This window comes from Oryctolagus cuniculus, chromosome 13, assembly GCF_051225735.1.
Source record: "Oryctolagus cuniculus isolate XC-2025 breed Fujian yellow rabbit chromosome 13, ASM5122573v1, whole genome shotgun sequence".
Taxonomy (NCBI): Eukaryota; Metazoa; Chordata; class Mammalia; order Lagomorpha; family Leporidae; genus Oryctolagus; species Oryctolagus cuniculus.
The window spans coordinates 50,283,679-50,297,804 of record NC_142879.1 but is presented as its reverse complement, the minus strand read 5'-3'; the positions used below and the strand labels follow the sequence as shown (position 1 = coordinate 50,297,804).

The following is a 14,126-nucleotide window of genomic DNA, read 5'->3' as shown; positions in this document are numbered from 1 at the left end:
GGCAAGCAGCCATAACTGCATGCCCTTGCTGATGACCTAGCCATCTTGCTAAGTTAATTCAGTTCTAATTCCATGGGGATGTGAGTGGGGTGTGGCTGACTTCTGAGACTGTGCACTTCTAACAAGCTCCCCTGGGGTGATGCTAATGTTGCCAGGCAATAAAGTATCATTTGAGAAGCAAGGATCTAGGATGAGTAATTACAGCTTTTTTAGCTTTGCTTTCTTCATCCGTAAATAAGGATGTTAGCAGCCACTTCCTAGGAAGAGTAATGTGTATGTAAAGGGTTTAGCAGAGAGTCTGATCCACAATGCAAACTCAATAACTAACTATACTATTCTAACAGCCTCACCTAGCAGGAAGGGAAAGTTGACAGATCACTGAAAGAAAAATAATGTATTTTGCAATATAAAACAAACAGGTCTCTCCCTTCTAGCTTCAAGTCAAACCAGAAAAAGCAATTTAGATGACAAGGGGCTTCTGTTACAAGTAGTAATTCTATTGCACGTTCCATATTTTTAAAAAGATCTATTTATTTATTTATTTGAAAGGCAGAGTGACAGCATGCATGTGAGTATGTGAGTGTGAATGTGTGTGTGCGTATGTGGGCATACTTCCCTCTGCTGGCTCACTCTCCAAATGGCTGCAAGAGCCAAGTGTAGCCCAGGCGAAAGCTAAGAGCCAGAAACTCTATCTGGGCCTCCTATATGGATGGCAGGGCCCACGTACTTGGGCCATCGTCTGCTACTTTCCCAGGAACATTAGCAGGGAGCTAGATTGGAAGCAGAGCAGCTGGGACTTGAACTGGCACTTAGACACAGGATGCCAGTGTTTCAAGCAGTGGCTTAATCTACTGCACACTTATGCTGGGCCTTGCCTGTCCCAGAATTTTTTTTTTTTTTTTTTTTTTTTTAATTTATTTGACAGGTAGAGTTCACAGACAGTGAGAGAGAGACAGAGAGAAGGTCTTCCCTCCATTGGTTCACTCTACAAATGGCTGCCATGGCCGGAGCTGCGCCGATCCAAAGCCAGGAGCCAGGAGTCCCTTCCTGGTCTCCCATGTGGGTGCAGGAGCCCAAGCACTTGGGCCATCCTCCACTGCTATCCCAGGCCACAGCAGAGAGCTAGACTGGAAGAGGAGCAACTGGGACTAGAACCTGGCGCCCATATGGGATGCCGGCGCCGCAGGCAGTGTAAGATTAACCTAGTGCGCCACAGCGCCGGCCCCCCCAGAATTTAAAATGAAGGATGAAACAGCCATAGAGGGAACTGGCACTAATCTCAGTAACACAAATAGCAGACAAGGACTCCACATTCAGCAGGTAAGCAAAAGGTCGGATTTAAGCCAGGTATGTTTACAGGAACTCCATATACACTCCAAAATAGCACCATGTTTTCCAACATTTTCACAGGTCCTAAGTCTAAAGTAAACAGGTCCCAAAGTCTTGAAGTTAACTTACTTAAAGACTTTGAGAAAAAATAAAATTACAGGGAGAATTACGTGAGATCTAGCAATGAAATGAAATGGGAATACATGTATAAAAATGAGCATTCAATAGGGAAAATGAAAAACTGGTAAAAATTCTCCAAATCACTGTCATATAAAATAAGTAAACAGAAGGCTTCACTTTGAACATTCCTGCCAATGTTTCTTTTTCCTTTTTTTTTTTTTTTTGACAGGCAGAATGGACAGTGAGAGAGAGAGACAGAGAGAAAGGTCTTCCTTTTGCCTTTGGTTTACCCTCCAATGGCCGCCATGGCTGGCGTGCTGCGGCCGGCCCACCGTGCTGATCTGAAGGCAGGAGCCAGCCGCTTCTCCTGGTCTCCCATGGGGTGCAGGGCCCAGGCACTTGAGCCATCCTCCACTGCCTTCCCAGGCCACAGCAGAGAGCTGGCCTGGAAGAGGGGCAACCGGGACAGAATCCGGTGCCCTGACCGGGACTAGAACCCGGTGTGCCGGCGACGCTAGGTAGAGGATTAGCCTACTGAGCCGCAGGCCGGCCGCCAATGTTTCTTATAAATGCCTTGCATATACACATATATATTAAACACAGCTCTTCAAATGTTATTTAAAAAGAGGACAAGATGAAGGGAAAATTTTAAATTAAATTTTTTTTGGAATACAAGACATGAAGATGAACAAGTACAGGGCTTATAAATGTTATTAAAATGATTTCATTAAAAAAAAAAAAAGAAAAACCTATTCAAAAGAATCCAGAAAAAGTCCACACTATACAGACCAAGTGATCTCCTCTGTGCTGCCCGAGGCACCTGACCACTCGCTTGCAGAAATGTCCCTCTCCTCACACACAATATTTTGAATGGGCCTGATTAAGTCAGCCTCAAGCCACCCTGGAGAACCCATTCCTGTGACTCACTTGACCACGCCCCCCAGTGCCCACCTTCAGCTTTTCTAACAAACATTTCCCCGCCTCAGCGTTCCCTCAGAGAACGGTGCTGACCTTGTTGGTTCTTCGGTACAGCCTAGGAACCTCCAGGGCACTTTTCAGGTACCTGAAGCAGGACTCACTTAGGTCCTGGATGATCTTGCTGCTCAGGGGAGGTATACAGGCTGATAAGGAGCTCTGGGAGTCCTCAAGGGCCGCTGTGGAGATAGGAAAACCGGGTCTAGTTTTTTTTTTATTCAGGTTCAGTGTATTCTATTTTAAATATTATCAGAGAATTTAGAGCATGTCCTATAATACGTCAAATTATTAGACAGAAGATCTTATTTGGGAAAGTTAAACCCCCAGAACAGAATACAGAAATAATCAAAGCTTTACAACTAGGAAAGAAAATGTTAACCTAAATATACCCTAAAGTCTCTGAAATTTGATTTTAAACTATTTCTTACTCAAAGATTTGTTGACCTTACCTGAGATAGAAGAAAAATTGCTAAATCCAATCATTTCAAGTTTTGGCTTGATTATTTCCAGGAGTTCTGGAAGCTGAAATAAAAATACACTTTATATATTTATTTACTTTTGTATAAATCAAGGGAAGAGGCAATATTGAATACTGTTAATTGAATATTGTTAATGGTGAAATGAAGATCGGGACTTTTAGTGTGATTCATCAAAGGAAGCAACAATCTTAATGCTTTCACCATAAAAGATCTCAACAACATGGGAACAACAGTTTAAGAGCTATGAACAGGCTTAGAGAATAAGCAAAAGTTTTGTATTCTGTGGCTCTCCATGACATCAAAAAGCTCATTAGAAAGTCCCTATCTTGGTCAAAACATACAACTGTATTTGTTTAAGCACCACCAAAGTATTTAAACTTGAGGAAAGCAAAATTACGTATCAGAGGACTTAAACAGAAAATTCATCTCTCAAAGTCCTCTCAGTGTTAAAAGCAAAAATATATGTAACCTATACAGAGAAAATAAGAGGAAGAAGCTTTAATTTTTCAGTACTTTCAAAGTCTGGCTGAAGACTAAATATTAATAGAAAAATCTTCAAGCAAGGGAATTAAAATAATTAAAATACAGACCATCAAAGGTCATGTCTGAGCAAAGCTGAGTTACTGACAGAAGCGGGAGGAGCCTGGATTCGTGGGGAGCTTGTCACACCACGACTGGGGGCAACAGGTCAACAGGACACTGGAGAGCAGGCGCGAGCTGGAGGAGCAGTGTTCCCTGTGTTCTCAGAAACCTGGGGTGGAGACCGTCTGTTGGAGAAACACCGGGATGAGGAATGAAGTGTTCTTTCTTGGAGCACCTGTGCGCCCATGAGGACAAATGGTGTCCGTCTCCTGCTTGTTCTACTCTGTGAAAACACAGAACTGAGCACCTCTGATTCTTCCGGAACAGGCTCACCTGCTCCTGCAGCGTGTGCAGGTCTGCGACCACGTAGATGAGCTGAGTGCTGGAAATGGAAACCACAGGCTTTGTGTCTGCCGCACTGCTTCCTGGGTCTTCACTGTTCCCTGGGGACGTGGAAGGGTCTCTGCTACCAGTTATCAAAGGTTTTTTGCTCTCCTTGGCAGTTTCATTAGATATGGGCCTGAGTGAAAGCTGAAAAAGGAGTTCAGTGATTAAATACTTTTTCGCTAGCAACATACATGAGTTTGTATATACGTGGGTGGACAACTGACCAGAAAATGCTAGCTGTCTAGAGAGCACTCAGTAAAAACTAACTGGTGAAGAACACTGTATTGTATTTCCACAGGCAGGTGTGAAGAACAAATTACAACCTCAGGTACACTTACCTTTCCTGTTCACATGCCTAATTTCTTGTGATAAAAAGCAATATGCAAAAAATCAGTAAGTCCCCAAACCACAAGGTTAAAAAAATAATTACCTACATTGACTGCTCCAATGTGAACATGACTTGGTGCCCCAATTCATGGCGATGGTTGGGTTCCAAAGTCAGGGGTTGGGGGTATCAAGAGAGTGAAAGCTTACTCCAATGACAGTGTCTGGGAGGCGGGTCTGGTGGGAGATCCGGTTGTGGGGGGTGGGGTGGGGCGTGCCCTCAGGAGGTAGTTCTCAGGCTTGTTACATAAACTGGAGGAGGGCCCAGCCACTCTCTCTGCCGCCTGGCTCACCAGATGACTGCTTCTCTGCACATGATCCACCACAGCCACTCTCAGGCCCCACCAGACAGCCAGATTAGTGGGGCCTGACTGATCTCAGACTGTACACTCCAAAATCAGGAGCCCAATAAGCTTCTTTCCTTTTTAAGAAGCTTCTCTCAGGTATTTGTTATAGTGACAAAAAGCTAATGCATTAGATAAATAACACCAAGTTAGTAACGGTTAAAAAAGAATCAAAATCCAAACCTCATTATGTTTCAAATAAGAAAAGCCACGAAGTGTTCTTTGTATAATATGTTCTTAAAGGGAAAAAACCAAAGAGAAGCACAGTAGCATCAAGAAAAGAGTAGGATAATGAACATTAAAGGCAGAGTAATTTATCAGAGACAAAATGAGAAGAATGACTGGTTAACAAGAAGGCCCTACCCAAGAATCATTCTAACTCCATCACCCCAGGAATTGTACAATGGTCTTCAAAAATGGATGATGGGTCAGGGCCATCTCTTAAGACCCTTCTGAGCAAATGGAAAGCAAAGAGAAAGAAGCTAACTTCCAGTGAGCTCCTACTATCCATCGGGCACTTCAGTCCACAGATAAAACCTCACAATAGCCATGCATGCAGGCTGTTTTCTGTTTTACAGATAAAGGATCTGAGACTCACAGCACTTATTTTCTCCAAGTCTACAGAATCAAAACATGACAGAGCCAAGGTTTGATTTTTGTCTTAGGCCAAAATCTACACTCTTTCCATTAAAATACAATGACTGGGTTCCTCATCTACTCTAGATAACAAAGATTTCATGTTTTCAATGTGTGCTATCTTCTTCAAGCTGTCTTTTTGTTTTAAATAGAACATTTCTATTGCTTGGCCTTTTGGCTAACATCATGTGCAGTACCTGCTCTTATCAGCTTAACAGAACATTCTTCTCTTCCCATACTCCTCACACTGCAGCAGCCAGCTTATGTGAGCATTACTGGGACTGTTCCTGGAGGCAGGTTGGCTATGCAGACCAAGATCCCGGCAAAGACCTGGTGAGGCTGGTGCTCAGCTGAGCACTGATCTGCACCAAGCTCTTGTGGATCAAGAATTTGAGGCTTTATGTATAATGCCAATAAATCATCAAAGTCATATAGGTATTTAATACCTTTAACGATCTGAATGGGGGGAAGGGTATTTTAAAAAGGAAAGGCTAATTAATCTTACTATCTTTAAAAAATTGTGGTTTTTTTGAGAAGCAGAGAGACCTCCCACCTACTGGCTCACTCCCCTAAATGCTCTCAACAGCTAGGGCTGTGCCAGGCTGAAGCTGGGAGCCAGGAATCCAATCCAGGTGTCTCCTACAGGTGGCAGGGAATACTTAGCCCATCACCTGCTGCCTCCTACGGCATGCATTAGGATGAAGCTAAAATCCAGAATGAAGCCGGGGCTTGAACCCAGGAACTCTGATAAACAGCATCTTAAACACTGTTCCGAGCACCCAACCCTTGGATTTTTTTTTTATTGCAACAATTACATGGTTTTGTAAACCTTCCAAATATTAGTCATTAAAATGCAAATTTTTTGGTTCTAATCCTCTTCATTAAAATGAGCATCTTTGTTTTAATTTGGAAGCACCTCAAAGACTCTGGTTTGGAGGAAGGACAACGGACTTCTCAGGGTGTTGTTTTTCAACAAGACAAGATACCCAGTGACACCACTAAAGGCAACACTTGCAAGAGTAAAGATGAAACACAGAGGTCCACACAATCTGGAAGTCAGCATATCGTTGTCCTCTGAACTAACCCTTCACGACAACATGGCATTTTTAAAAATTTCATTTGGGTGTTCAGGTTAATATTCTCCTTCACGCTTATCAACATTGATGAACTATACGGCCAGCCCTTACCTCACTAACAAACACAGAGTATCGGGCCAAAATCTGCAGAGTGAGTCTCCATAGACGATGCACCAGCAATGGCAAAAACAGCTCATCTGACCAACACTTCCTAAGACTGCTCCATGTTCTGTGAGAAGCCAAAAGGCAATACGGACTTCCAGCTAGGAAAAAAAAAAACACATTTAAGGAATTTCAGACAATTATGGGCTACAATCTAGTTTCACATTTTCAAGGTATAAATCAAAAGTAAAGAAAAGTAAAAAAAAAAGACATGGTCAGCAAACATGGTGCTAGTGGAGGGCTATGGATGAACAATACATGTCTCCTGCAATGGCTTTAACGCAATGCATTTGGTAACTCTCCATGATTCCACCTCCCAGGCACCAGGATAACTATCATACATACACAGCATTCAGAAGTAAGGTTTTTAATCAAATTAATAAATACAAGCTGGAGTGTCAGTCATTTGCAAGGGTTTACACTTTGGAATTGACCGTGTCCTGTTTCATTTGTCTATTCTCTTCATCTGCTACCTCAGCATACCTACTATGTATACAGTATACTATGTATACAGTACACATATACATATACTGTACATGACCATATTTGGCAAAGACAGATGAAAACTAACTCTGAAGGGAAAGCAGTGCGGTTCAGATTGACAGTGGACCTCATGCGTAAACTAGAGCAGAAATTTAACTTGAGGAACTTGGACCCAGTACCAATGTGGCTTTACAGATAAGACAGATTAATAAGCATTTCAGTGGTCACTGGGAATGAAGAGATCATGATACAGAAACTAATGAGGCCATCAGGGTATGCAAACATACTCTGGGAAGTCTGCATACCCACAATTATTAGCTGCTCAGAGTTCCAAGACGTGGGGGAAGAAGCCAGCAAGGAGCACACTCCAGCTGGGGGGTCACTGTTGGAGGTGGGCAGGGACACCCTATACCTGTTACTGTGCAGACTAGCCCTCAGCCTGGGAGGAAGGCTGATGACAGCCAGTTTGCTACACACAGAACTGATCGCATCAGCCACAGGGGCTGTATCCCTACTCTTGACATGGTGATATCCAGGCCTGCTTCCCATTTCTTTTTTTATTTTTTTATTTTTATTTTTATTTTTAACAGGCAGAGTGGACAGTGAGAGAGAGAGACAGAGAGAAAGGTTTTCCTTTGCCGTTGGTTCACCCTCCAATGGCCGCCACGGCTGGCGCGCTGCAGCCAGCGCACTGCGCCAATCTGATGGCAGGAGCCAGGTACTTATCCTGGTCTCCCATGGGGTGCAGGGCCCAAGCACTTGGGCCATCCTCCACTGCACTCCCTGGCCACAGCAGAGAGCTGGCCTGGAAGAACGGCAACCGGGACAGAATCCGGCGCCCCGACCGGGACTAGAACCCAGTGTGCCGGCGCTGCTAGGCGGAGGATTAGCCTGTTGAGCCGTGGCGCTGGCCTGTCCCATTTCTTAAAGCATTCATTTAATCACTTCCACAAAGCAAGAAGACCTATAAACCCAAAGATTTGGTTCCTTTTGCCATATATCTATATATATGTATATATATACACACACACCCCTTTAAGGTCCAACTTACTGAATGACAGGAAAAGATGAAAGTACCCTCTGGGTATCAGGGTCTGGAGGACTTGGTGAGTTTAACTAACTCACTTAGTGACACCTTGTCATAGACCACTTTAAGGAAGTTACCTGGGGCGTCTTCCAGAACATCTGTAAGTGCTGCTTCTAAGGATCCCGCTATTTCTCTAAATCTGCGATTTAAAACAAGAACACAAGTCAGTGTTTACGCCTCTGTAGGTGCCTTTCCCTATCCATTCTCCCCTCTTCCTGAGGAGTACAATGTTCTTGGAGATGCCCAATGGCCTCGGAAGGCCTATTCTTCTTCTTCTTCTTCTTTTTTTTTTAAACTGTGCAAGAAATAGACTATCTTGATCGAGCCACGATAATGCAGGGCTACTCTGTTATTTGCACCTGGCCTGAAATATAACTTACCCCATGTTTCTCAAACTAAAACAAACTGCCATTTAAGTCTCCATCAAGAGGTAGATCCTGAGAACTGCCCCTGGTTATAGTCAGCTACTCACTTCAAGGCCACAAAACCTGAGTGTCTCCAACTCATCTGTTTGGGCACCACCACAGAAACACCAATGTCCCCAAGCTAACCAACAGGAAAGCTGTATTCTGTACTTGTGTTTACAGCTTGAGAATGAATCAGGACGAGTGGCCAGTTACAACTGCAACTCACTGCTCAGTGGCCTCTGACGTCGGCAGGTCCCCTCACATCACATGCTTTCACATGTCCCACTCAGTATCCGCACCTTGACTGCCTACACAGTGCCCCTTCTCCTCTGATGACAACTGGTCGACCTGGCATCTCAGATGACCTTTAATAATGTATACAGATGTGTTTTTTATGGCTGTGAAATGTAACTCTTGGTTTCCAAACCTCTCTGTACCTGGACACTTTTTTGTCACCTGTTAGCTCCCTTCCTAGCAGTAAACTGACTCTCCCTTAAGATGAATTTATCAAACAGATACTTTTAGCTTTTTTATAGTATATTTGGTGTTCTTAAAAAAAAAAAAAAACAGTTCAGAGACTGAGCTAAAGGAAATTTCCTAACAAGTAAAAGGAAGAACATGTGGGACAAAAAACTGCAGCCCCAAAGCAACATGGCTGAGAGCTTAAGACTGCCAAAGCCTCTGGCCCACGATGGATGGCTTCTTCCCAGTGTCTGGCCCTCTGTAATTGCCTAACGAAGCTTAGGACAGGCTGGTCTTCCCGAACTGCAGCCGAGGGGCACGGAAGGAAGAAGTGATGGGAAAGTCGAGGGTCAGCGCTGGAGACCGGCTCAGCAATGACAGCAAAAGGAAGCAGTGATCCTGAGCTGCCCTGCAGCTGGGAGAGAAGATCAGCTGCTAGAGGGCACCCTTGCTCCCTCAAGTCCGTGTTTTTCAAAATCTACACAAAGTACCGGAAGTCAGTCCCATACAGAAAAGATAGCCAGTGCAGCATCGTTTGTATCAGGAGAAAACTGGAAGCCACCTAATGGTCAAAAGTAAGGGAATAGTTACATAACCTGGGTCCCTTCAGTGGACTAGCACACAGCAGTATCAAAGCAGAAAGCCCAAAGCGGTTAAGTGACAGAGAAAAGCAGGTATAATGTAGTATCAGCAAAGACATGGGGTGCAAAGTTATACATACCCTGACAATTCTGAAAATCTCACAAAAAACAAAGAACAAGAATCAAAGTGCAGCAGAGCCTTGATACCTCTGCATTGCACATGGATGCTCTGCCTATCTGTGAGCTTCTGCAAGTAGTTGGGCCCCTGTACCCATGTGGGAGATCCAGCAGAAGCTCCTGGTTCCTGGTTTCAGCCTGACCCAGCCCCAGCCATTATGGCCATTTGGGGAGTGAACCAGTAGAGGGAAGATTCTCTCTCTCTGTAATTCTCCCTCTGTAATCTCTCAAATAAATAAAATACATCTTTTTTACAAAAGATGGAAAATATGAATCATGAATAAAAAACCTGTGTATGGATTTCAATTTTTTTTGCACCAAAAATAACATCTCTTGGTTCTATTTTCCCACAAACTTCCTGAAGTATCCTTCAGACCAAATAGCATGTGGACACAGTGGGGTCTCTGGAATAGCAAGACAAAATGTGTTCCCAAGATGGTGGGGCTGGGGGGGGTGGAAGCCATCTTTTGCTGTGAAGATGGCTGGCGTGTAAGCACACAGTGCAACAGAGCATTAATCTGCTTCTGAGACTGCAACCTTACTATTTCTTAGAAAAATGTCAAAACATCTCCACCCCACTGTCTTCAGATTTATTTCACATGACCCTGAAGTGAATCTGATGATGCAACACTGACCCTAACCTTGTTTGCAGAACTTTTTGTCACCCCTCAGAGTAAACAATCTAACACATGATAAAAATCAATAGGAAAGGACTACACAGTCTTACTTGAATTTATTTTTTTGGATGGAAAAACAAATGTATCGAAAAAAGAGTTTCACCCTTCATAATTCAAATGTATGTTTTAAAATTTCATAAATTTTAAATAAATGTTAAAAAGAAAAGTTAAACAGTCCCATTGAATGTGGAAAGATACCATTTGGTAGAGGTAAAAAGTCTTTCAGGCAGCTGATTGTGTTTCAACACAGCTCAAGGCCTAATTAACCAGCTGTGAGGGACGCGGGGGTGAGAAGAGAGGCCATGGAGGCCAGGCTGGGCTGTCAGCGTGGGGCGGGGCCTGGCAGAGCCCACAGCATGGTGGGGAGGCACATGTGGGGGGGGGGAGTTACCAGGCACAGGTTACAGTGCCCGAGGAAAAGGGCTAGAAAAGAAGAGCTTGGAGGCAAGAGGCGGAGGAATACGTCTTTGATGGGACGCCACCGGATTAATGACAGCAGGATGGGAACCTTTTTTCTGCCAAAGGCCACCTGGATATTTCATCATTCACAAGTCATACAAATTATCACCTTAAAAACTATCCTGCTACAGATTTATTGGATTTCAGGTCCCACCTGCAGTTGTCTTGGCAAGGTCTGACCAAATGATTTCATGGGCCTCACGTGCCCTGCAGGCCAGGTGTCTCCCACCCTCACTAAAGCAACTGAATTCCAAATGTGGACCACAAATGAAATGGGGAGATCCTAAATATTATTTCTCTATCTCAGTCTTACTCTGTGAAGAGCTGCTTCACTATTTTTAATTCTGCTCATGAATCAAAAAGGCTTCTTGCCTGGGCTTGATCTTGATGATCCTAAAAATTTGTGTAGTCCATGAATATCCTACATAAAAATATCCTACTTTAAGACAAACTATGTGATAATGTGACCTTGCAACATTCCGCATAAAACACAGTATTGTTTTATATTTTCTGAGAAGTGTGATTCCATTATCAAAAGATGATTCCACACATTTTCAATCATGTCAAGCAATTATAATCAAGGTTCCTAATTCCTGACGCATTTCTCTCTCTGTAATTTTTCCTCAGCACTCTGGGGGAAAGGACTGAATCACAATTAATGAAAGCATCCAGCAATTTAAACAAAAAAGGTTAGGCCTCTTCAAAGATCACTTCAACAAAAATGCTCTAATTAATGCCACTGACCTCATTCCAGAGGATCTGCAAAAACGACCATTAACACCTATTTCTGTGGAGCAACATATGGTGCTAAGGGTTTATCCTAAATGCCCCCAGGCATTTTACACAGTCACTATCAACATAAACGTGGCATCATCATGAAACCTGGAAGAAAACTGTCACTGCATTCCAGAATAGGGCAAATGTGACCGAGGACAGGGGAGCTGGAGTAGTAACTGGGATTCTCATGCGCTGACAGACGGGAGTAAGCTGCAAAGAACACTTACAGGAATGCTTCTCCACTGCCTTTGCAGAGGAGCAAACACATGCGTGGGACGGCTCCACCACTAGAGGCAGAGGACGAAACATGGCAAAGGGGAAGAGCGAGGGGCTGTGCAACTCCTTTCTCCACGTCTCACGACAAACGAGGACGCACTGTGTGGGAATGAAGCTGGCCGAATCCAACTCATTCCAAGTCTAGGTCTGAGCTCTCCAATTTCCAAAAATAAAACATCTTTCTGTCCTGCAAGTCAGAGCAACCATGATACCCCCTGTACATTTCCACTTCAACTCCCACCTCCCAAAGAACAAAATGGTGATCACACAGAAGGAGGCAACATCCTTAATTGATACTCAATTCTATTTTAGAAGGGTGGAGGAGGGGTGAATAAATGACTGACCTTATTTGAAAATAAACAGGCAAGTTCCACTTATTATTAAAGCTGTGATAGGCAGGATGTGCTCTTAATCTTTTTACACTGGCCTGTGATCCACATTGTTCTTCAAATCTTCTTAAAAAATCCATACTTATGGTATATTTCTAAAATAAAAACAGAAGTTTCATTATTATCAAACTAGTCAGAATTGGGAACATACACTGAAACCTATAATCAAGATTAAAAAAAGGTCAACATACAGAGTCATGGTTTCTAGAGCTGATACTTATTTCGCCTTCCTTCCATGGTCCACTTAAGGATAAGGTAATGCCCAAAATGGTTCTGGGATGTGCTCAAAGTCTTGCATGGCAAAGTCCATCTGAAGCCTAGGTATCTCAAGTATATCGCTTTTTAAATGGCAGTATTTATCTTCCAGGACACCACTAACCCCATCCATTTGGAACAGACCCAGATTAAATGGTATGAATTTAACATAGCCTCTCCAGAACAAGAGGAAGAAGGAGAAAACTTTAAAAAGGAAAGACAGGAAGAGAAAGACTCAAACTATGTGAGTCATCACTCACTTTTATACATGAGATAGCATGAAAAATGACAGGGGGATCTACAAATACCATTGCGAGGAGAAACTAACAGTATTTACCATCAGCACAAGCTGCTTAGAATTGAAGTATTGTATTTAATCCACAAAATTATCCTACAGTGTAACTACTGTTGTCATCCCCATGTCTACAATTTTAGTCTTCTCTTTGGGCTCAGAGAGAAACTGCCCAAAAGACAAACCTAGGAAGCAGAGGAAATAGAGCCCCAACCTGTCAGTAGAGCAAAACTGCAGCTGCACGTTCCTTTTTGGGGTATTCTATCATGTGATCATCATTTGGGGTACTCTACTCTCCAAACCCCAGGCTCTAAAAAGCCCGTGGACTTCAATGCCGCTCTAACTTAAAAGGGGCACACTCCCAAGCCACCAAGCCATCAACCTAAACATGCTGCAGTCTGTGCTCAGACAGGAATTTCAGTGCAGTGAAAACTGCAGGTTGTGGGGCTGGTGCTGTGGTGCAGCAGGGTAAGCTGCATGGGACATCAGCATCATATGGACACCAGTTCGAATCCCAGCTGCTCCACTTTTGATCCAGCTAACTGCTAATGCATCTGGGATAGCAGTGGAAGATGGTCCAAGTCCTTGGATCCCTGCACCCACTGAGAAACCTGGAAGAAGCTCTTGGCTCCTGGCTTGGGCCTGGCCCAGCCCCAGCCCTTGCGGCCACTTGGGGGAATGAACCAGTGGACGGAATATCTTTCTCTATCTCTCTCTCTCTTCTCTAACTCTGCCTTTCAAATAAATAAATAAATAAATCTTAAAAATAAAGCACAGGTTCTAAATTTCTTCCGTCCGTGTTTTTGGGCAACACGTCAGTATCCCCTGAGGGTGGTCTAGGTGTTAGAGCTGAGACAAAGTGAGGTATTACTCCTCTTTCCTGGGATAAAATTATAGCTCTGCATATAATGGATGCTAAGAACACAAGGATGTTTCCCTCTTCCCAAGAAACATGTTATACTAAGACATAAAGCAAAGTGCAAGTTCATGGAAAAATGAAATTAAAAGATGCTTATTTTGCTACAAAAATACATGCATAGTTTTTTCATAATACTTTTTTTCTCATGAACTTTTAGAAGACAGCTTGTATTTCTTGAATGAAATTGACAGCTAACTACTGGAAATAGTGCCTACAGATATTAAGCAATGGTCTAAAATTATAAAGTCAAGGTTGTATTAGTGTAGTGGTTAAGATGCCAGTTGGACAAGTCTGGGCTTGAGTCCTGGCTCTGCTCTCATTCCAGCTCTTGCTAAAGCAGACTCTGGGGAAGATCATGTGATGGCTCAAGCAGTTGGGTCCCTGTCAACCCACATGGATTGAGTTTCTGGC

The 14,126-nt window shown here is 43.4% G+C and overlaps 1 protein-coding gene across 1 annotated transcript in view; it reads right to left on the bottom strand.

The window, feature by feature from the left end:
* Nucleotides 1-14,126, bottom strand: part of COG2 (component of oligomeric golgi complex 2) — a 54,080-nt gene that overhangs the window by 4,181 nt on the left and 35,773 nt on the right. The window contains exons 10-15 of the mRNA XM_002717389.6: nt 12,205-12,344; nt 8,122-8,183; nt 6,424-6,575; nt 3,819-4,016; nt 2,874-2,946; nt 2,461-2,603 (exon numbers count right to left, since the gene is read on the bottom strand). Of these exons, the coding sequence (XP_002717435.1) occupies nt 2,461-2,603; nt 2,874-2,946; nt 3,819-4,016; nt 6,424-6,575; nt 8,122-8,183; nt 12,205-12,344 (768 nt within the window). The remainder of the gene's footprint in view (nt 1-2,460; nt 2,604-2,873; nt 2,947-3,818; nt 4,017-6,423; nt 6,576-8,121; nt 8,184-12,204; nt 12,345-14,126) is intronic.